The sequence below is a fragment of the Rosa rugosa genome, chromosome 6 (genome assembly GCF_958449725.1).
Source record: "Rosa rugosa chromosome 6, drRosRugo1.1, whole genome shotgun sequence".
Lineage (NCBI taxonomy): Eukaryota > Viridiplantae > Streptophyta > Magnoliopsida > Rosales > Rosaceae > Rosa > Rosa rugosa.
Genome location: NC_084825.1, coordinates 22,037,476 through 22,060,411, shown reverse-complemented (window position 1 = coordinate 22,060,411; position 22,936 = coordinate 22,037,476). Strand labels below are relative to the sequence as shown.

Genomic DNA, 22,936 nt, shown 5'->3' with positions numbered 1-22,936 from the left:
TAATGTGTTTGATAGTGTTTCAAAATCTTTCCCATATATCTGCATCTTTATTTGCCTCTAGTGCAATTTGCACATATGCCTGATATATCAGTAAACATTTTTCTGCTAAAGTTAGTAGAGATGGGTGGTAGTGAAGTTTCTGCAGCTGTTTCCTGCATGCATATAAGTGAGTAATGAGAACAAAACAAAATTTGCAATAGTTCTTTGCGTGTTTTCACAACTTAGTAATTGATTTTTGTTTCTCCTACAGTTCTATATACTCAGCAAGTGTTTTTTTGTTTCTCCTTGGAACCTTGTGGTTTGGAAAAGGATGCGGCCATTTTTCCGGATGGATTAAGATGTGTTCTCTTAATGTTAACTGGTAATTTGGGGGAAAGAATTAATTTTGGGATAAGCATTTCAGCAGTAGTTGAAAATAAATATGAAAAATTTAGGGAATTTGTAAACTTTTGATCCTGCATTTTCTTTCTCAATTGCCGAGGCCTTGAGTTTTGTGAACTTTTGCGTGTTTTCACAACTTAGTAAGTGTTTTTTTGTATCAGCCGAAATTGTTTTTTTAAATCTCTAATATGCAGCTAGCTTGTGATGTCCTTTATTGTAGAAAACTAATCAAACAATATCAAACTTCTAATATGCACCTAACTTGTAATGTATTATAGAAAACTAATCAAGTCTATCCTTACAGGTCTTCCACTTTGCTGAGAAGGTCTTGGAAGTTACAAAACTCTTGTAGGTAGGGATTCCCTTGTGGATGCAACTGCTAAGCTAATCTGTTGAGAGCCTCTGGGTACATCAAGAGTTCTCCGGGATAGTTTGTCGCATTCTTGTATGCAATCATCAAGAGGGAGAAATTATTGGCAACATTGACAAGTACATTGTCTATGTCCAATATGCCATACATATCGCCTGATTTGTTCAAGCTCATGACTGTAGAAATAAGGTCCCTGCAAAGACGAACTTAGGGATTAATTTTCTCAATTTGTATTTCTGTTACTATGTTCTACATCAAAGTCTAATTCAAATAATATCTGCTATGAAATAAGAAAATTAAAATCTAATTCAAACAAATATCTCCTGAATTAAGAAAGATAACATCTAATCCAAACAAAATACATGTGAAGCTGTTGGACAGTCCTTGGAACCTTGTTGTTTGGAAATGGATGTGGCCGTTTTTCCGGATGGATTAAGATGTGTTCTATTAATGTTAACATTTAGGGAAAATAATTAATTTTGGGATAAGCATTTCAGCAGTAATTGTGAGCTTATAAATAGGACCTTAGAGGCATAGCTTTAGGTGATATCTCCAGAATTAAGAAAGATAACATCTAATTCAAACAAAATACCTGTGAAGCTGTTGGACAGTCCTTGGAACCTTGTTGTTTGGAAATGGATGTGGCCGTTTCTCCGAATGGATTAAGATGTGTTCTATTAATGTTAAGTGGTAATTTAGGGGAAATAATTAATTTTGGGATAAGCATTTCAGCAGTAATTGTGAGCTTATAAATAGGACCTTAGAGGCATAGCTTTAGGTGTGGATCAATTGAAAATTATGATAATTTGAGAGATTTTGAGAGTTGCAAACTTTGAGAGATTGGGTGTATTTGGCAATTCTCTATTGAGAATTTGGGTTGTGAGGAGAGAGTTTATTTGAGTGTAAAAACCAAAACGTTCTTTAAAAGTTTGTAATTTTTTTCTCGTTTAGTGGATCCACCATCATCATCATCTGGGGATGTAGGTCAACTGTTTGACCTAACCTCGACAATAATCTTGTGTTTGCTTGCATCGTTTGTGATTACTGTCTTCATTCGGTTTCGGTCTTAGGCTAGGGAATTCGGAAGGTGACCCGAATTTCCTAACAAAGCTCTGCAGACTTTTGCGCATCATAGAACTCCTCCACTTGTTTCCATCGACTTATGTGGTCTGACATTTGAGTGGGGTGAACTGAAATGGAAAAGGAATGATGAAATTACAAAGAAGATGAAACACTGGAAGAGGAATAGATCTATGCGAAAGAACAGTACTGCTTAGATCTCTCCAACATATCTTTCTATGTCATGTAACATTGTTGATGCGTTCATCCATATCATGCAGAATTATTGATGTGTTGATGAATATTTCCATCAATTGTTATATCTACTTGTTCATCCATATCAATTGTTTATTTTTTTATTTATTTATTTTTTTTTTAAGTCACAGCAGTTCCAAACTAGTCATAACAATAGGTATCAGCTTGTACTTCAAGTTGATAGAATATGAACAATCATACTCCGAAGTGAGTCCATCTGACCTCTGCATGCAAACACAAGAAAATTGCCACAGAAAATTTAGAGGATATGTGTTGGCAAAAATTAAATTTGTTTATGAAACGAGTTAAACATGTTACATTGGTAACTACTTAGTTGGGATTGGATTTGAGAAGCCTCTACGCTTGTTCAACTAAAACTATGTGACACTTGAGCTTGAATATGACCAAAATCACATTTATCGATAAGACACGTTTCCTGACTCTCTTCATGAGTCAAATGTTCTGAAATTTTATTTTCTTGGAGTCAACTCAAGCGGTGAGGTATGAGAAAAAAAGGAAATTTCATGAAAAGTAATAAAGAATTTCACCGCAAAACTGGAGTAGACTGCAATGAACTAAAACTTTTTTGCACCAAAGGGGCCCCACTGACGTGGCCAGTTATCATCCTCACAAATTGGTTACTTTTTGTTGACTGGCAATGGGACGTTAACCGTAATTTTTGTGCCGTCATGGTAAAAGGATGAGGAGTTTCTGGTATTTTGGCATATCTGGGATGAGGTTTACAGCTGGGTTGGCATCAAAACCACGAAAACTCATTTGGTTTGGGCGTTTGGCAGCTAGCTCCTCCCCCTGGGCTTCAGACGGGAGCTAGGGGAGTTGCGAAGTGAATTACGAGTCGGACCAATTTGCGAATCAAGCGAGTGACCTCTCCTTGCAATGCAATGATTCAGTGCTCTCCGCTCGGTAAGAACAACTGGAAAAGGGATTTTGTTCGCAGGTCGATTCAAGCATTAGCCTTGGTTCTGCTAAAGCAAGGTAAGTATAGTTTTCTTTAGGCGAAGCAAGCATTTACTGCAGCTACTGTTTGTTTAATTGTTAATCTTACAGTACATAATTGTGATGTATCAGAAAAGGTGGCATCTGTTATTAGTTTTAGGACTGTCGTGACGTCAATGGAGAACTATCATGATTTTGATATTTTGGTCCCAAATCTTGAGGTTTTGGCTTTGTTTCATATTACTTTGATCATGCTTTATGCTTGAACTATTTGGCTGGATCCTATAAACAACTACTTAGCATTCTAAGCATTATTTCTTTGATTTTGGAGAAGATGCTTTATTATTTTTGGTAGATGAGACAGCACATTCGTAAGAATTGATTGTGTTTTATGCCAATGCTTGAATTGCCAATATGCAAATGCCTCCTGTAAATGAAACACAACAGCTGAAAAATTGTTGGTCTGGGTGCTTGTCTATGGTGGGCAGGATTTGGTTCAAGACAGTATAACACTACTTCAGTTTTGTTGTTTCTTCTCTTTTTAAAACTTGCTATTGTGCCAGAGTGGTATTTTCCAAAGATCTATATCATTCTTTGTAGCGTTATTTGTTCTTGATTCGATGACTAAGTTGAAAACTTTGTTTTTGCATCTCTCCGTGCGTGTTCATTGAATAATGTCTTACTCGTGAAAGAGAGTGATCTACTTCATGAAAGAGAATAAAATACCTTATATGTTCTGGTACCTGCTGTTTGTACGTACTAAAAAGAACTTATAAGACAGGATCATAATACCTAGATTTATGTAGAGTGACTACTGGCTAGTCTGTATGATCTTCAATTTTCTTATTTTAGTATAACTTTTTCATCTGCTGTTTTTAGTATGCTAATTGTAGTGTTTCTGCAGTGAGGTTATATTAACTCTAGGCAGTTCAAAAACAGTACAGGAATTCCTTTTTGCTGCAAAGGAGAAAAAAAAGATCATTTCGGGTATTTGCTGCAGAGGGAGCTCCAAGGTTAGTGCAAAGTCCTACCTATTCTTCCAAAATTTTAGATTTCTAATTCATATAGTTTGGGTGTTTCCTTGGTAGTCTGCTATTTTCCATATCTTAAGCACATCTTTACTTGTTTCCATATCTTAAACCCTAAACCCAAAAAGATGTGCTTAAGATATAGAAATAGCAGACTACCAACAGCTTACCTGCCTTCGGCGAATTGTCTGCCTAGACCATTCTAATTTGTTATTAAGTGGTTTCTATTAGGTATCAGGGGCATCTTCTTGCAAAAGAATTGGCTGGAAGAGGTTTACAAACAGCGCTGATTACTGATTCTGCAATTTTTGCTATGATATCTCAAGTGATCATGGTAGGAGGCAGTCTTATATTTTCCATTTGGGAATCTACATCCTATGTTTCCAGCTTGATGTTGAATTTTGTATTTTTAAGGTTATAGTTGGTGCTCATGCTGTCATGGCCAATGGTGGTGTTATAGCACCTGTTGGGTTGAATATGGTTGCACCTTGCAGCCCAAAGGCATGCTGTCCCTTTTGTTGTACTTGCTGGCAGTTACAAGGTTACATAACACAAAACTACTTGTATTTTTATCATTTGAAAAATCCTTCGTTTTGTTTTCATTTTTGGGGTTTAAAACAACTTGGTCTAATAACAATCCACCTATGGGGTAGCAAGTAAAGAGCAGCTTTGAAAGAGTTGAGTAGAAGGAATCATTTAAGTCAAATATTTGGGGATGAAATATCCATCCCATCTAAGAATTGAGTCTCCTTTAGCTGTTTGATAATTAAGTCAGATGGTAAATAGATAGCATTACCTCTTAGGTTTCATTCAAGTTTATGTTAGTTGCTAGTGTGTTATTAGCTTTGTTTTTGCATGATTAGACTAATTACAAAGAATGGTAGAATGGGGATCTGGTCTCATGGGATTCTCAAAGAGAGTTGGTCTTAGCCGGATTGAACTGAGGGTAATACTATCTGTTTGTAGCTTATTGTCCTGGATTTCACTCTTAACACTTTCTCTATCCAAATTGTCTGTTTGCCTTACTGTTGTGCCTTCTGTATCAACACAACCCTGTAGTATTGCTGAATGAGTTAAGATCTCCTTCTGAGCTGCTGGATTTTGGAGAATTCTCAGATTGCATGGATTTTTGAATTGGCACTGGTTCACTACTTTTGCATGTTAGTCAAACCTACATTTGATTTTGTGCCACCAAAGCTTGTTAGTCTATTTATCACTGATAAGTAAGTACTGTATGGATTTAGATTCATTGAAGATAGGTTTCACCTATTGCATTTCTATTCAGTCAAAGGAAAGGAATGAAAATGGACATATAACATTATGATTAGATTCTGCCATCATAGCTTATATTTAGCCTCAACTCTAAAACCATCAATTTCAGATCAGTATTTTGAACTTTTTCAGTTTCATATATCCTGATTTCCTAGATAAATGTACGTACCACTGACAATCTCTTTTTGTTTCCGGTGGAGGCTATAATCCATCATTCATGTCCCAGCTCATCGCAGATTATTACTCTGCTGATGATTTGGTAATCCAACGAAGACCTGCTACAGGAGTTGAGTTTAGCTCATGCTTTTATATCATATATTGGGTAAGTATATAGCTCAGTAATTATTCTCCCAGCTGGGCTCTGGGGTTGTTGTGTGACAACTCAGGGCGTATAAGTGTCAATAATTAACCATAAGTCTGTTTGGGAAAAATAATTACTAGAGCAAAGTTAATTTCCTTTTTAATTTAGGATCTGTATTCTTGTCGCAAACATTCTTGGTACCAATACAAGCTAATTTCAGTTTAGGGTTACAATGTATGGTATATATAGCCCATGTATGAATGTTTTTTTTATCCATATTGGAAAAAGTAGGTTTAAACAAAATATTAAAATTTGTTACAGCAAGAGCCTTGTATATTGTACTTTTATCGTCTTTCAGAAAATTGCAACAAATATGTTACAAAGAACTTGATCTAAAAGAAAACAATATCTAAATATGGTGCCTCCTGATGTTTATGCATTACAATTAGCTAGGTGACTTCAATGTTGTAATTTTGATCAGATATTCAGTTGTTATGGTTTGGAAAATATTTACTCATGTACTGGTTACATTTATCGTTGTTCATGCAAGTATTGCAAACTTCATTAGAAAAATGGAACTGACAATTTTTCTACACTTAACTGTTAGGGAGTACAGAAAGCTATGATGGTAATGGTTGGGTGGAGAGATGATGAAATCAATTGTTAGTCTTATGGAACCATGAAGATTGTTACTGCTGGTAGAGTGTCATGCAGAGCGTATTATGAGCTGTGAACCTTGGATGGTACTGATAGAAGCAAAAAGCACCAATTTTGTGTATGTGGCCAGTTAGGAAGTATAGTTATATTTTTCGAAACAGAGTGAATAGAATGTGTTTTTTGTGATATTGTGAGGACAATGCGGAAAGGGATTGTATTCCAATTCCATAGCGGGATGTCAGATACTAAAATGTTGTATTTCATGTTGCTGATCTTATTGCAGATTGTTGCTGGTATCTCTTCTTTCAGTTAATGGATGCATGGAATTTTAGTAGAAATACCGTTGGGTATTTGGCTTTTTGCTTTCCACATTTTCAGGTTTCCAACTATCTGAGGATTTGTGTTTTGTTTTCTTTGCACCATGGGAATTTAATCCTTTTGTGAAGCCTCATTATAATGCAAAGACAGACTAGGAAGTTGGAGTAACTTGCCATGTTATGTTTGCGTAAGTCCCTATTTCCAGCATGCTGAAGTTAGGATCACAAAGGAGTAATCGGACTTTGATCCTTGTTAGTCTTGGATATGATAATGGAAATAAAGTCACTTATTTACTGCAATTTCGGTGTTTCCGTCACTTCCTAATTCTTTTCAATTTATACGTCCCCTTTTCCAACTATTTGCGGCATACGTCACTTTTTGCGAGCATTGATGTAAGTCATATTCTGGAAACTCCGTCACTTCCTAATTCTTTTCAATATATACGTCCCCTTTTCCAACTATCTGCGGCATACGTCACTTTTTGCGAGCATTGATGTAAGTCATATTCTGAAAACTCGTATAATCTTTTATGTAATTTGTTAAAACAACAATGCGTATATTCTGTATAAATTTCAAGGAGTGTTTGCCAGTGTTGCATTGACATGGGAGAAGGATGTAACTAAAATCAGTTGCAAATAACGTCACTGCCTTTCGGTAATTTTGTTTCTAAAATTACAGCCATGAAGTACTGCCTTACACTCTTTCGCAGGAGAAAGACTAAACATCTGCATTGTTCTTAGGCTCCGGTTTTAGAAGCAAAACAAAACCACATCAATAAATCAGTACAAGGGGAAATCCTTGCAAGAATATTTCACCCACAATTCATTTTCATTTATTATCCCATTTTAGCAATGACCTTTACAACAGTAAGAAAGACATCCTCGAAATTATTACCCATGAAATAAATGCAACAACTCCAAATTACTATTGTACATAGTTTACCAAAAAGAAAAAAACAATTACTATTGTACAAATGCCAACTAGGAATGCAAGACATCATTGTTGCTCCATATCAAACCAGAAAACAAGAGTCGACGTCCGAGCATGAATGACTCGGTCTCACTGCAATGTCAGAGGCCTCCACTAGTTGAAACAGCCTTGGCAGTTGGCACCTCCAATTTGAGTCCGAGAAACAGAAACACCATCCTTATAACACTTCACCGTTGAAGACAACAGAGTTTGCGCACTTGCCGTACTCACAATGGGGACTGAAAGGAAGTCTAGGGGATTTGTCTGGCACTGAAGCACGCACCCATCTATTGTGAGTCTTCCACTTCTATGAAGCAAGCAACAACCCGGCTCTGCCTTTACAGTTAAGTTTGCCAATTTGCAGGTGGACAGGAACTCCAATGCACTGCTCAAACAAAATGAATTTTTTATAAGAGAAATAATAAGAAAGAGTGGTGATTTCCAGGATCACTTCCAGACTGCTACTGGCAACAAATTTAACAGCCAATGGTTCACATTTGCTTTACCAAAAGAAGAAGAAAGAAGTCCTCGATAGTGAGAGAAAGTGGCATACACATGGTATCCATATAAATAGCATCCAAGAGGACATGTTTATGAGCTGACCCCAAAATACATCCCTTGGAACGTTTTTTTTTTCCTGGAATCTCAAGGAAAAGAATATAAAAAGCAGAATAACCATAATCTCATGGTTCTTGATCTTATATATTCAGCTTTTCAAAGAAATTTGTATATTGGAGAAAGTGCAGGATACGGAACCAGTTGCTATTTATTTGCCGCAAAAACATAACAGCATGGAAGTTGATCCTGGTGATTAGACATTTGAGAGAGAAATGCCAAACCAATCACACCACATGAGTGATAAAGTAGAGCATAAGTTAATACTTAGCAAACCTGTCTGCACCTCGAGAACAAATGAGGGTTGTCTCATCCGGCAGCTCACTTCCACCAATCTGAACAAAGTAACTTGAGATAGAAAATGGAGAACAAAATGACCTACCGCTTAATTGTTAATTTATGAGATAAAGTAAAGTGGCATCACTTTTTTGCAAAGGCAGACTCACTTTAGGATACATTAGGGATGCAGAGATATATGATCAATTTCCTACGGCATATTGAAACCAAACCATAGTTCTCAACAAGTCTGGTTAAGTGAATTGCTTAGTTCACAACTTAACTTGTATCACGCTAGTCTGCTATAACTTCACTAAACCTACAACACAAGTGCGATAACTTCACAAAAGAACACATGATCTACTAGTAGTACGACGCATAAAGGAACATAGCTAGCAGAAAGTAGGACACAAAGTATACTCGCTGAGAAAGGTACAGTACAGGTGAGACAACTGCTTACTTTTCAAGTAGAAAGGATTATATAAACACTAAAACAAACAGACAAACACATTCTTGTAGGGGGGGGGGGGGGGGGGGGGGGGGGGACAGTGTCACTTTAACCTTGTTCAACTATTTTGGGTTAAAACATTAATAATCTCTCAAGCACAACAATACTTGATTTTCAACATGTTTATAAAATTTCCTCTTATGAAGGCTTTGACCAATGAATAGGGGAGGAACCAATTAAACAAGAGAGTTGGACCGTCTTAATGCCTTTCTGGAATACTAAAATTGACTTAACAAGTCCCTCACTGACAAGATTTAAATTTTGCTGATTCTTTAGCATACCAAGGTAATCTCCCATATTTAGAGGTGTATACATGCAAGCAAAAACTGTCTTAATTACTTTGAGACATACCAGGCAAAGTGGCTTTTCTATTTAAGTATCAGAAGCAAGATGCTTTCCCCCTGCTGAAATTAGAATGGTGTCGCCAAGCCTGTAACAAAAAACATGTCACGAAAAACAAGAATGATTAGTTCTAATACTCCACCGAATGAGCTAAAGAGGAATACAGACAGATACAACTTTACAAACCTTGCGGCAGCAACCGCTGTCTCAATACTGGGGAAGACGCCAGGCTCCAATGGATCTTTAATGGATCGTTCAACTTGCAGCCACAAGCGAGGGTGACATGCCAAGAAAAGCCATCTGTGGCAAACTAGGGCGGTGTTATAGCGATCTGCAAACTCAATAGAATTATGAGACAGAAATAGAACAACTTTGTCATACATGTGTGGGCTTTACAATATCTATCAATAGTTTGAAGCAACTGTAATATGGCCACTTTATACAATCCTATCTCTCACTTGAATCCCCATCAAACTATCCACAAACACAACATAAACCTCCCAAATCATGTTTCACTGGACCTAAAAGAAAAGCTTGGGATATATAACAACAATTTGATCTTTTTCTAAGCAATCCCTTCTGTCGTGAATACTAGACTTGGCTCCACTGTCACGATGTTAACCAAAAATCACACATTTTTAGCACCCTGCTATGCCTCAAATAAGTTCAACTCTCACACTCGCTCACACCGTTATAACACCGCGCCTATACCTCCAATAAAGCCATTCCCCAATTCAACTGTTGCTGTCAACTCATCAAGCATTTCTTTTCATAGTTTTAAAATACTTTGCTGAAAGAGTTATTTGTCTTACTTGTGAAAGAGAGTGAGCTATTTCATGAGTGTAAAATAAGCTTCTGCTCATTTAGAGGCTTACCTAGCATCAATTATTTGAAGTAACTTGCTCTTGTCACCAAGGACCTGGAGGAATAAACTTCCACTAGTTAATAATATGGTACGTCCTGACAAGAACTATAACTTTTAGCTCAAAAGGTATACTGACATTAATCTTTTCAGTTGTCTTGGGATCAAGGAAGGACTTCACAGTGCTCCACAACATTCTAAAACCAGAACCAGCATTGATGATAAACATACAATTCAAAGTCTGCAATGAAAACAAGAAAACTCACAGTTGTGTTGTCCACAAAAATAATATAGACCAAAAGATGTTTGTATAGATAGTACCTCAGGATAGTTGTTGCTATCAATCGTCTGAAGGCAAGTGATAAGTTCCAATCTCACTGAAGGCGAATCAATCATTCATATGAAAATTTAGCAATTTCACTGGTAATCGATTTTCCAATCTCATGTTGAAAGAGAAAAGACTGAAGCAATAGTAAATTCCCTTGTGATTGCAACCTCAAGCATTGTTTACAGATGTGTAAAAAGATATAAAGACTGACCTCTCCACTTGAGGCTCCTGTTTGAGCAGTGCTTCATGTTCCTCATTGGCATCAACAACTAGTGCGTGCAGCTGGATGTCTCCTATGGTACTCATGGATCTGCACATAGCATAGGAATCCTTCTACTCATGTACGAATAAACAGATGAAGGGTGGGTGCATGAGTGACGGGTATCTCATATATGCAAACATCAGAGTTTGAGTTTCGAGAGTAAAGTTTACAGAAATGGTTAAATTCTACCTAAATCTATAGAACATTCCTGCTTTCCTAAACTTGATCACAAATTTTGTTTTCAGAAATGGTTAAATTCCGACCTCCTCGATGCACATGCCTTTCTCCTTCTCCCTTAAAACCCCTTATACTCCAATTACAGTTTCATCTTTCCTGTCATATCATATGCGAGTTGACGCGGTCAATCTAACGGACGGCATCTGTTGGTCTACAATTCATTCATTCCAGACTCCTCCAATATAAAAAGAGAAGCACTAGTCCAAAACTGAGAGCAGCTCAGTGAGAGATGAGAAGCCATGAAGGTTCTATATTCCACCACTTCTCCAAAGCAGCGTCCCAAAACCTCAACAAAATCGCAGTCATACACGCCTCCGGTGACCGCCGTCGTACCCGCACCTCCGTCACCGTCCAACCCCTCTACGACGGCGACCGCTCCTTCACGTACGCAGAGTTAATCTCCGCCGTCGATTCCCTCACTTCGCAGCTCCGTCGCAATAACCTTAATTCAGCTTCATCAGAGCTCCGACCGAGAATTCTCGGTATATATATGCCGCCGTCGGTGGAATACATAGTCTCCGTGCTCTCGGTTTTGAGGTGCGGCGAGGCGTTTCTGCCTCTGGACCCGTCCTGGCCAAAACAGAGGCTGCTCTCCGTCGTTGCTTCGGCCAATGTCGACCTAATTATCACCTGCACGACGCCGTTTGGTTACGAATTGGACTCCAATTGGCTGGAAAAGAATTCCAATCGTAGCTTTCTGTGGTTTTCCATGGGTGGTGGAGAGTCTGTGACAGTGAGTGATGGAGGAGAGTGTAAGAGTGAGAAAGAGAGGCTGTTCTGTTATGTAATGTACACTTCGGGCTCGACGGGGAAGCCGAAAGGTGTCTGTGGAACTGAACAAGGTCTTTGGAATCGGTTTCGGTGGATGCAAGAATTGCATCCATTGAATGGAGAGGAGGTTTTGTTGTTCAAGACAGCAATAAGCTTTGTTGATCACTTGCAAGAATTTCTTAGTGCTATTCTTACTGGTTCTACTTTGGTCATACCTCCTTTCAATCAGCTTAAACAGAATGTGTTCTCCATTCTCGATTTTCTACAGGTACATGACCCTTGCTTATTGTTTGTTTAGCTTTCTCGAAATTGGATTATATTCTTGAACTAGGATTGGAAGGAACTTTGTTAAAATACTACATTTCATAAAGGTAACTGGCTAGCAATGACTCATTAATATAATTAGGGGTATTTTTTCTTGTGGTATTGACATGTGAAATTTTATTGTTTTGGGAGGGATTATGGGAAAATATATATTTTGGATTCATAGTAGGCGCATATGGGTTGAAATTGCTTTATTAGTTTGATTAGGGAAAACAAAAATATTTGGGAAGAAAACAAAAGTATTCGGGAAGAAAACAGAAATAGGAAACTGCCCCTTTGAAAATTTATGGTTTGCATCCTTTTCCGCTGTGAGATTCAAGCCATAGTTGCTTCTAGTTGCTAACAGACTTTTGGCTCATATTCTGGTTTTAATATTCTATACTCTGATAACAATAAAAAAAATGTGCAGTGAAGGCTATATTTAGTGCAAAGTACTAATTTTGAATTGCGGAACCAAAAGTATCTCGTTTGACCCAAACATATATTATTTTGAACTTTGCTTGTAGTTCCTGTACTAGGTCTCACTCTAGTAATATCCATGCTACAATCCTTAATAGCTTTCATCGTATTGAGCATGTGGAACTGATTTACTCAGACCTTTATGATAAGCATTTCATTAATGCTCATAAAACTGAGTTTTCCTTTAAAATTTTCATTAGTTGTCTAAGGAAATAGCTCTCACATTTTTTATTATGCCAAAAGCTGATTATGCAAACCTTAGACTCTATGAACAAATTTCTTATGCTGAAAAGTTATCATAGTACATGACACATTTCTTACGTTCTTTTTAGCTATTTATTTATTCAGTTGGGAGTTTTCTTGTAGGCTTATTCTATCAATAGACTTACTGCTGTTCCATCACTGATGAGAGTAATCCTTCCAGCTTTGCAAGGTCGAGACTATCGGCTTCTAAGTTCACTGAATTTGTTAGTGCTAAGCGGTGAAATTTTGCCTTTATCCTTGTGGGATATGCTGTCAAAGAGATTACCAAGGACCTCTATTTTGAATCTGTATGGGAGTACGGAGGTAAAAATTTAGCACTTCCCTTGGATTGAACTCTTTTCTTTTGATTAGATTAGATCTCCAACAGAGTAGATCAAGTCATATTCTGGTTGGATGACTTGCATTCCTTTTTAACTCATTTTCCTCCTTTTACTGATTTATCTGCTCCATTTTTCTTGTGTTGAATTATAATGCTAATCCTGATATGCTATTGGAGTGGGAAGAGTATTTGATTCTGTCCCGTAAAACATACAGATGTACATATTTTTTTCTTTTGATAGCCAGAGATTCCCCAAACCCACTTTGCGGACTGGGCTCCAAACTGGGGCCACCTGCCAGAGCCTACAATATTTAGGAGACCAGAAACTTTAGCAATAGCTAGGTAGATACTGTGAGGGGTTCCAAAGCAAAGTGTGGGCCTGGCCTGATACTCACATCTTGTTGGTACACGCAGAGAATTATGACCACGAACTAGTATTGGAATTTATGTGCTTTTATTTATAGTTCAGACTTAATTACCATCGAAAATTTAGGATCATTTTGTTTGTGAATATCAATTCTTATATCCCTGGATGTTCTGGCTCTAATCTGTATAAAAATGCATTGAAATTTTATAAAGGCTTTGATATATTCTATATATTTTTGAATTATGTAAAGCCTTCAGACCAAAAAAAAAAAAAAAAAATTATGTAAAGCCTATGTTAGCATATGACTGAGAAAGATGCTATTATTCATTTCATAATCAATATCAGTTAAGAGTGGTTTTACTTATGAAATCTCAACTACTTCTCTGGCATTCCAATGTTAATGGTAAATATGTCAGTTGCTGACACGAAAATTGTTGTATTCAAGGTGTCAGGTGATTGTACATATTTTGACTGCAAGAGGTTGCCAATGATTTTGGAGACAGAGACGCTAACAAGTGTTCCAATTGGTATACCTATAGCTGGTTGTGATGTTGTGCTTGTTAGTGATGATGATGTACTCAATGAAGGAGAAATTTTTGTTGCTGGTCTCTGCAATGCTTCTGGATACTATTCTGATTCTACATTTACTCCTTTGAACACCGTAAAATTACCTCCAGATTCTGTTTGTTCCGGTTCTGTAAATGGACACGAAAGTCAATCATATTTTCAAACTGGTGATTTTGCCAAACAACTTCATAGCAGTGACTTGGTTTTCTTGGGAAGGAAGGACCGCACTATTAAGCTCAATGGGCAGCGTATTGCTTTAGAAGAAATTGAACATACATTGGTGGGACATCCAGATGTAACTGATGCTGCTGTTGTTTTTCATAAAGGTCAAGGGGAACTTATGCAACTTGTAGCATTTATAATGTTAAAGGAGGGAAGACCTGATGAAATATTCAGATCTTCCATCAAAAGTTGGATGGTTGACAAACTTCCACTGGCAATGATTCCTGGCCACTTTGTTATAATGGAATCATTTCCTGTATCTACTAGTGGAAAAGTTGACTATGCTTTGTTAGCAGATTCAGTATTTCTAGCAAAACATATACAAGATGAGCTTGGTCATATTGGGAGAAGCAATCTACTGCAAGTAATTAAAAAGGTTTTCCCTTTAGTGCTTCTATTATTGGGTCCAATTATTTGTTAAATTACATATGTTTGCTTGGGTTTACTTTAGTTTATTTTACCATTCATTATACGTAGTCCAAATGATATTGCATGCCACTAGGATATTCATTCCTATTGATGTCATATAGTGGATGTTGTAGGCATTATGGCCTGTGCATTTTGCTCCAAATTTCTGGATCATACTCGTTTCCAGTAGTATTTAAAAGCAACAACATATCGAGTTGTGATAGGAAAGTGGACATTTCCTAATTCTCTCTCTCTCTCTCTTAAAATTCTAAAAATTCCTGTGTTATGTATATCATTACAGCATGACGATTAAGCTGTTATTTTTTAGATAATGATAATATTTTGTTTTCTCAACTAAGATTATTTCCTTTTGCAATTTTCTGTCAGGCCTTTAGTCGTGTTTTAATGGCTGAAGAGGTTTCCGATGATGATGATTTCTTTATGATTGGTGGAAATTCTATTGCTGCTGCACATCTTGCTAACAACATAGGAGTTGATATGAGATTGATATATAGTTTTCCAACTCCATCTAAGCTTTCTATGGCTCTTCTAGAGAGAAAAGAACCATTCAGTATGAAAGTTAAAGTGGATTCTGAATCTGAGATGAATCAGGAAAGGGGAAAGAACATGTTTCATGTCCTCTATGACACTCCTAGTGCTGTTAATCTTGAACAGTTGAAAACTCTGCCTAGAAGGAATGAAAATGAAGCAGTTATATCTAAACGCTTGAATGCAGATTCAAGTATAAATGTTGCTTCAGGGAGTACTAGTCCAGCAGATGGGTATCCATGGAATTCTGTGCAAAAATGTATGACATGTTCTTTCAGCAGGTGCAACAAAGTTGTGTATGGGGGCAGTTCCAGGGTGAATGATGTTTATCAAGCGGCTAGTTCTGCGGTTGTCCCAAAAAGTCGAAAAGTGCATTTGGAAGAATTGTGGAAAGTTGACATGGGATCCTGCATTGACGCATCACCACTTATTGTTTGTAAAGGCCAGGATATCTACTTATTTATTGGATCACACTCACAAAAGTTTGTGTGTGTTAATGCCAGAAGGTTAGAACTCTCTTGTAGTAGTCATATTTTGGGCTACAATCCTTTGCAATTTCCACAGACATTTTATTGCTTTATCTACCGCATGATAGATGTGATATGGAATTTTTGAGTGGTCATTCTCATCCTTATGGTGTGCATCTCTGTTGGAGCTTCTGACATTCTGGATTCTTGATATTCCCTATGAGTGACAGTAGTTGTGTCCCCTTTATGCAAGACTGGACATTTGGCCCTTAATATACTACCATATTGATTCTTTCCAGCACTTTTAGCAATTTAGGTGTTCATGTAGAAATATAATTTCATTTTGACCAAGAATGTTTCTGCAAATCTTCACCATTCCGCATGAGATATTTATTTATTTAGTAGTGTACTATTATATAATTTTCTCCAGTGGTTCCATCCAGTGGGAGTTACAACTTGAAGGACGTGTAGAATGTTCAGCAGCAATTCTTGGTGACTTTACTCAGGTTGTCCTCGGCATAACAGTCTGCTGTGCATTGAACTTCATATGTTATTTGCAAATTAGCACCATAGGGCATTTCAATCTTTCTCATTTAGGTTACCGCTTCAGGTTGTAGTTGGATGCTACAAAGGGAAGATATATTTCCTGGATTCTTTGAATGGTAACATAAGTTGGACTTTCCAAACGTCTGGTGAGGTATGCTTGCTCTAAAGCTTTTTATTTATTTTTTGTTATTATATATCTTCTTTTTTGTTTTAGCTTTTCATTTGCATGAACATTGATTTCATTTATTTTTCCACTGCACACTTATATGCTACTTTATTTATTTATATTTTGATCATTTGCATTGTGCTTTACATTATATGTAGAATCATTCTGTTGCCCGATATTTTTCATGTTTTGCCAACTGTGGATCTGGACTAGATATGCTTACAGCTTTCAATTAATAAATTGTCCAGATTGATTTGGCAAGAGGAATATATATGTGCTCACACACTCATACACACTGTTTGAGAAAGCCTTATATTATTTATTATTTTTATTATTATTATTTTTATATGCTCTTATGGTTGATGCATTTATATCATGAAGGTAAAGTCACAGCCGGTTATAGACAGTCAAAGACAATTGATTTGGTAATGTTTTGAACCTGCCTCTTGCATTTTTCTTCAAATGAGAAAAGCATTGTTTCACTTGTAGTGCTAATTGTTCAGAAGATAGTTTATTCCCTGCTTTTCTTCGTATTTCTTTCATAAATTCTATGTATTTTGACTAGAAGTAACTATATCTGTAAACAACCAGTGCGATATAAAAGAATGGAAATCAGGAACTAGTCATCTGACAGTAAGAATGTGACTCAAGTAGTATAAATGTTTTTTTGCTTTGATTTTAATGTTCTTCAAATTAATTAAAAAAAGTGCTCACATGCCCAACTTAATTGTTCATCCCCAGCATTTATGGTCCTGTATTTGCCAGTAGAAAGCTTTTCTATAGCATCTAAACCATGCCACAGGTGTAAAGGGAAGTTGGCATCAAAATAGGTCTAAAAGAGTAAAATCTTATGATAAAGCAAGAAGGAAAAATAAAGGGAAATAGTTTTAGGTATTGCCAGCTTGCCTGTTGGTACCGATACATCTTTTGTGATTGGTTTTTATATTTCAGTAATAGAGTTTATGACATCAATCATATAAGTAGAAACCCTTACGAGTTTTGTACTAGAATGAAGTTAGTAATTCTTAGGTAATGAACTTGTATATTAGGACGGTGGATGAAACTCTGTTTGTGATGCAACCAAAAGAAGAGCTTGTTGGTGTAATCTTTGTATTCTTAAATGTTTCAATAATGAGCAATTTCTCTTAATTGTTCCATTTACATGCTGTGATTTTCTCTTTTGTTGGAAAAGGAAACAAATAGACTGATTTGTGACAAATTTTCTGCAGGTGTGGGTCATATGACCATAACTTGTATGCGCTAGATTATAAAAATCATTGCTGTGTTTATCGGCTTCCATGTGGTGGGAGTATCTGTGGGTCTCCTGCAATAGATGAGGTGAGTTGTCAAAACATTTTTATGATACAGTAAGTTGAATGTATTCTGTTTTCTGTCTATTGAGTTAGGGTCTGGTTGTGGTCGACCCCTTGTCCATCGTTGGTTTTATCAAAAGCCTGTGTTTCTCTCATTGTGGTCTTACTCCTTTCCACTCTATATAAGTTTTTGTTTCAATAAATTTCTTTCTTCTTTAAAAAAAACTATATTGAGATGCTTTATTGGTCTACTCCTTTCCACTGTATATAAGTGTTTCTCTCAGTATGCTTTAGAGATTACTCACATGTTATATCTTTACTAATTGCAGATGAATAATGTACTTTATGTGGCTTCTACTGGAGGCCAAATGACAGCCATTTCAATAACGGTATAACAAACTGCAAGTGCTATTATGTAGTATGTTTATATATTTTTCAAAGGTGAAGCTCGTCTTTGTAAGAGGATTTAAAAATAAGCTCAATCACAGGGAAACTTTAAGGAAGAAATTGTATTTGCATACCTATAAATCCAGTAAATGCAGTTACTATTAGCTCTGAATAGCCGTGACATCTTATTCAATAGTCCTGTCACAAGTAAAACTACCTGCATCAATAGTAATTGGTGCCACTACCTTAACCGAATTTCATACCCAGCTCTAGAATTTGTCTAATGTTTTGCTCATGTAAGATACTTGGTTGCTAATTCCATGCTATTAACTCACAATTTATTTTTATTTTTTCTTGAATTTCATCCCATTCTGACTCAATTGAACCATTACTGATTCTCATATTCCCCTGCCTACCCACCTCTGCATTCAAGGGGTTTTTACACCTTTTAGCTTGTATATTTCATGCACTGCCTTTGTTCGTGAACTTATTATGTCCCATCTTTTGTTTCTGAAAAGAAAAGTAATTTTTAAATTTGTTCAAGTTATTTGATGATTTAAGGAATTTGTTTTTACAAATGCAGACATTCCCGTTTTCTATTATGTGGGTGCATGAGTTAGAAGTGCCAGTATTTGGGTCTCTTGCCATCAATTCTCTGAATGGAAATAGTATGTAAGGTTCAATTGACTGTTTGGTTATGTGTTCATCCTTTGTGATATGTGAAGGTTTATTATGACAATACACTTGCATGAAGATTGCATATTGTTATTATTTTTCTTAATATTCTTCTGGTTTTTCTTATACAGTTATATGTTGCTTGGTGGATGGGCATGTTCTTGCATTTAATACAAGTGGATCTATTATTTGGAGGGTACATTTTTATATTGCTTTTGTTTAATATTTATTATCTTATGTTTCAAATGTATATTTGCTTTTGCCATCTAAATGCATCCTTATTCTGGAGTTTAGTTCAGAATGAAAATACTGTTTCCTATAAGTTTGTTAAGATAAATGCAAATAATGGAACAGAAGAGTCCACCCCCACCCCCCCCCTCCTTCCCTTTTTTTATTTTTTCCTACCAGGACTGATAACCTTCCAAGTAATCTGCAGAACTAGGTTATCGGTTTAGCAATTTATTGTCTTATTTAGCTGTTTTCTTTAGAATTATTTGGCCTTGATATAAAATTAACTTATTATGAGCAATATTTATTGCCTGTATTTTCAAACCCATACTTTTCAAGTATGGATTATAACTATATGGAGCACACTTACAAAGTTCCCGTCTTCGTATAAATAGCTGAAGTTTCAGATGTATTTTCAAAATGAATCAACAGTAATAGAATCAGATCGCTGATAAGACTACTTTTCGATTGTGTATATTTCAAACACCTTAGGATTGAGTAAATCCAAAAGCTTTATATGCTGTATGTAATAATGATCTTGATCTTCTTCCGGTCAAACTCAATCTGCCAATGATATATCCGCCTATGTTGTGGGAATCAACGAAAGAGTTTCCAAATTCTATACAATATTGAGTTTTCTGCTCTCTGAAAAGTGTGTTTATGCACATTCTCAATCCAATGCGCCCTGTTGAAGTTCTCTTACAGAAAAGATCAATGATAAGGATGTAGTTATTTCCTATATGTGCTTTAATCCTCTAAGATGAAAGTTGTGCTCCATTCACAATTCCTGAATCCTTTTTCTAACTGATGAAACAGTATAGAACTGCTGGGCCTGTATTTGCTGGAGCCTGCATATCTTCTGCTCTTCCCTTTCAGGTATATTAACTAGACTTAGGTTACATGCATGTTCCCTTTCACAGATACATGCATACATACATATTTATATGATAGAATGTGGAGCTTTTCCCATTTTGGAATATAAAGCCTTGCTTAAAACATATAATGTCTTAGCCAATCCACCACAACATTTGATTTTCTATTGGATGCCTATATTTCTTATCAATGGTATAAGAGGAGATTAACCCACGCGATATGTTAGGCTGACTGGCTACATATGTTCCGCATTTAAGCTATCCTTACATTTGACTTGAGGCAGTGTCTGAGAGTCTCTGATTCAGTAGGCGTCCCGGGGGGGGGGGGGGGGGGGGGGGGATCGGCATGATGAGCAGTCTGTATGGACTGCTTAAAAGAATTTAAGCCTTGTGTAGAGCTTATAAGGCCTTGGGCTTGCCATCCATTGCCAATTGGTTTTGCATTGGATGCCTAGACTTTTAACAACTATATATATAATATTATAATTATATATCGATACTTGATAGTATGGGGTTAATGATTTTTTTCACCTTTCAAGTTGGAATATAGTGGTAGTATTCTTAATTCATAAAAAAAAAATTGTCATTACCTGAGTCTGCTAACTTTCAAAATTTCTGGTCCATAACTTTTGTGGGAAGCTATTCTTACATATCAGTATTTCAGAGGCACATGATTTTCAAACGTCAAGAAGTTGGTAATTCCAGGAGTGAGTTTGACTGGAATTAGTATGAGAGCATGGCTCAAACCAAATTACAACACTAATAATTTGTTGCCAATGTTTCTAATGAAAAAGAAAAGAGAAAATAAATTGAAATGAGAAAACCTTAGAAGCTGAGGTTTTGTTCAAATTGCCTGATTATCATAAAGTTGGACTTGTCCTGAAGCTGTAAGCATGTCACCCCCTAATTTTGGACATTCTGTCCTGCAACCCTTTCACATTGTATAAACTTATCTTGTTTTGTTTATGATTCACAGCTACTTGTCTGTTCCAGAGACGGAAACATCTATTCACTCGAACTCGTAAGTTCCGGGACCTCTTCTTGATTTGTAATCTGTAATGTTTATATTTGTATAAATTTTCTTCATGACAAATCATGTTTATTTTCTTTGTTTGTTTGCCAATAGAACAATAGGATCAAAAGGTAATGTGTTCATTTCTGTTATCTTTTAATAGGATCTGATAGACATATGGGTGTTGCATCCACTTTTCTGGATTTGCAAGACTTAATGGTGATCTCTCTTCCAATAAAACTTGAGCAACCATTAATGTCTATAAATGTTTAGGCTTGGGTTCAATTTTTTATTATATTCAGACATTTTGCAAAATGACACTGATTGCTTGATCATTGAATTGCAATTGTGTTTTCCCTAAAATATTGTAAAAGATGGTGTTTCGTTTATTCATATTCAGTGTATTACATAGCACATTGACCACTGCTATGTTCACTCCAGGAATCGGGAGGTTTACTCTGGGAATACAATGTTAAGGATCCAATTACTTCATCTGCCTATGTCGATGAGCACCTGAGCTTGGTGTCTGATCAGTCTAACTTTCCCGACCGCAGGTAAAGAAGTACAGAGCTAACAAAAACTGAATTTCTATATCATCACTTACATATTAATCCAAAACTTTTCCAGGGTGGTTTGTGTATGTTCCAGCTCCGGAAGCATGGTTCTGATTCAGGTTAATTTGGATGCCGCCGAAGGTGCAAGTCCAATGAATTTCAATGTTGAGGAATTTGCAAGGTTGGAACTCCCAGGAGATGTATTCTCTTCCCCTGTAATGATTGGTGGCAGAATTTTCGTTGGTTGTAGGGATGATTATGTGCACTGCATTGCTGTTAAGCCCCAGGTCTCTACAGGAACAATGAGTTGTTCTGTATAGATGATTTTTGTTGTAAATTATATTGCTTCTTGTTATCAATGTTTTAACAGTTGCATGAGCATCCTTAATCGTTCTCGCACCCAAGGTGACAACTGGGTTGCATTTGCTGATTTATAAAAATGCAAAACCTTGTTTTTGGTCAATAGGAATCTTCATTTTTATTTTTTTAAACGAATAGGTGCAATTTGTTATCATACGAAACTATGACTCCTACAATTTAATCTGACACGGCAAGAACTACAAAAGCTTTCGGGCAAGATTACACTGCAGCTGCAGCTGCAGCAAATAATTCACTAAACCAAGGAGGTCCAATTTCTGGCAATATCTGAACCAAATTCAAAGGAGTTGATTATATTTTCTTGTATGTGTTTCCAAAAGGCTACAATGCCTCACATGTGTTCATAATAGCACCAATTTGAGATCAGAATCCAAAGTAGTGAAGGATTGATTACCCGCAAGCATTTTAGGCATGAATGCACGTGTGCATTTGACGGTTGTGACCTGTGATTTAAATCACTCATAGTTGAAGCATGGGTGTGCAGAGTCCTAGAAGATGGTTTCCATATGAGGCTATATCAAGCCAAATTCAACATGGCATAAGCATCAATTAAGTCCCATATTACTAAGATGGAGGGAGGGAGAGAGAGATGACAAGCATATCCAAGTATTTTATAGAACCATACCATGGGAAGAAGGCAGCGCATTTCTAGGTATACATGTATAAAATGCAGTCAACTCCAGCCCTACTACACACTAAATAATATGAAGATCAAACCAGTTCTTGTATGGCGGAGCGGGCAAACACTTTTACACTACGAACCATGTATAGGCAGCCGGCAGTAGCCACGCCAATATATATATAATCCATCTATCCGTAAATCCAACCTTTCTATTATATACTATAGCGGAAAGGTTGAATGTGGCTCGACTGCTCATCGCTCAAGTCAGTGAGGCTTCTCCAAGTCCTCAATGTTGGTAGGGCGGTACAAGGCCTTCTCCTCCAGCACTAATGTCTCGTTACCATTCACAGCTCCAGACTCTCCAGCTGGGGTGGAATTATGCGCAGTCTCAGGTCGAAATACCCCATTTCGAGGGTTTGGAGTCAAGTACTTCTCAGGTTGAGTAAGGATCACAGTGGACAAAGCTGGG

The 22,936-nt window shown here is 36.7% G+C and overlaps 2 protein-coding genes and 1 long non-coding RNA gene across 27 annotated transcripts; 2 read left to right on the top strand and 1 right to left on the bottom strand.

Moving 5' to 3' along the window:
* Positions 1-2,950: 2,950 nt before the first annotated feature.
* Positions 2,951-4,432, top strand: LOC133717882 (uncharacterized). The gene is made up of 3 exons (XR_009850002.1): positions 2,951-2,989; positions 3,927-4,035; positions 4,282-4,432. It is a non-coding gene; the product is annotated as an uncharacterized LOC133717882 (long non-coding RNA).
* A 2,963-nt stretch (positions 4,433-7,395) lies between these two features.
* On the bottom strand, positions 7,396-11,016 carry LOC133714084 (phosphatidylinositol/phosphatidylcholine transfer protein SFH10-like). Of its 19 annotated transcripts, none has more exons than XM_062140144.1 (9): positions 10,950-10,972; positions 10,710-10,808; positions 10,492-10,547; positions 10,310-10,411; positions 10,184-10,227; positions 9,495-9,608; positions 9,318-9,396; positions 8,459-8,517; positions 7,396-7,952 (listed from the first exon to the last, which is right to left on the bottom strand). In XM_062140144.1, the coding sequence occupies exons 2-7, from the start codon at positions 10,759-10,761 to the stop codon at positions 9,339-9,341; spliced, it is 426 nt and encodes a 141-aa protein (XP_061996128.1). In that variant the 5' UTR covers positions 10,762-10,808; positions 10,950-10,972; the 3' UTR covers positions 7,396-7,952; positions 8,459-8,517; positions 9,318-9,338. The 19 variants fall into 19 exon arrangements, with proteins under 19 accessions (XP_061996128.1, XP_061996134.1, XP_061996131.1 ...); XM_062140150.1 differs by lacking the exon at positions 10,950-10,972 and adding an exon at positions 8,629-8,777 and having other exon boundaries at positions 8,450-8,530; positions 10,710-10,920; XM_062140147.1 differs by lacking the exon at positions 10,950-10,972 and adding an exon at positions 8,629-8,777 and having other exon boundaries at positions 8,459-8,530; positions 10,710-10,920.
* Positions 11,017-11,224: 208 nt separating this feature from the next.
* LOC133714083 (putative acyl-activating enzyme 19) lies at positions 11,225-21,930 on the top strand. Of its 7 annotated transcripts, XM_062140136.1 has the most exons (15): positions 11,225-12,036; positions 12,918-13,118; positions 13,947-14,666; positions 15,086-15,753; positions 16,145-16,220; positions 16,325-16,411; positions 16,808-16,851; positions 17,656-17,764; positions 18,069-18,128; positions 18,710-18,794; positions 18,933-18,997; positions 19,846-19,905; positions 20,878-20,922; positions 21,355-21,467; positions 21,541-21,930. In XM_062140136.1, the coding sequence occupies exons 1-15, from the start codon at positions 11,227-11,229 to the stop codon at positions 21,785-21,787; spliced, it is 3,390 nt and encodes a 1,129-aa protein (XP_061996120.1). In that variant the 5' UTR covers positions 11,225-11,226; the 3' UTR covers positions 21,788-21,930. The 7 variants fall into 7 exon arrangements, 5 of the variants coding, with proteins under 5 accessions (XP_061996120.1, XP_061996121.1, XP_061996122.1 ...); XM_062140137.1 differs by lacking the exon at positions 18,069-18,128; XM_062140138.1 differs by lacking the exon at positions 18,710-18,794 and having other exon boundaries at positions 21,541-21,679.
* Positions 21,931-22,936: the final 1,006 nt, after the last annotated feature.

Excerpts from the sequence above, each read along its gene's own strand:
- LOC133714084 (XM_062140144.1), bottom strand. The coding sequence starts at position 10,761 with ATGCCAATGAGGAACATGAAGCACTGCTCAAACAGGAGCCTCAAGTGG. Across the intron at positions 10,228-10,309 it reads AGACAACTGAAAAGATTAAT|GTCCTTGGTGACAAGAGCAA; the intron begins GTCAGTATACCT and ends TTATTCCTCCAG. Across the intron at positions 9,397-9,494 it reads ACAGCGGTTGCTGCCGCAAG|GCTTGGCGACACCATTCTAA; the intron begins GTTTGTAAAGTT and ends TTTTTGTTACAG.
- LOC133714083 (XM_062140136.1), top strand. The coding sequence starts at position 11,227 with ATGAGAAGCCATGAAGGTTCTATATTCCACCACTTCTCCAAAGCAGCG. Across the intron at positions 16,852-17,655 it reads AGTCAAAGACAATTGATTTG|GTGTGGGTCATATGACCATA; the intron begins GTAATGTTTTGA and ends AATTTTCTGCAG. Across the intron at positions 20,923-21,354 it reads ACATCTATTCACTCGAACTC|GAATCGGGAGGTTTACTCTG; the intron begins GTAAGTTCCGGG and ends TGTTCACTCCAG.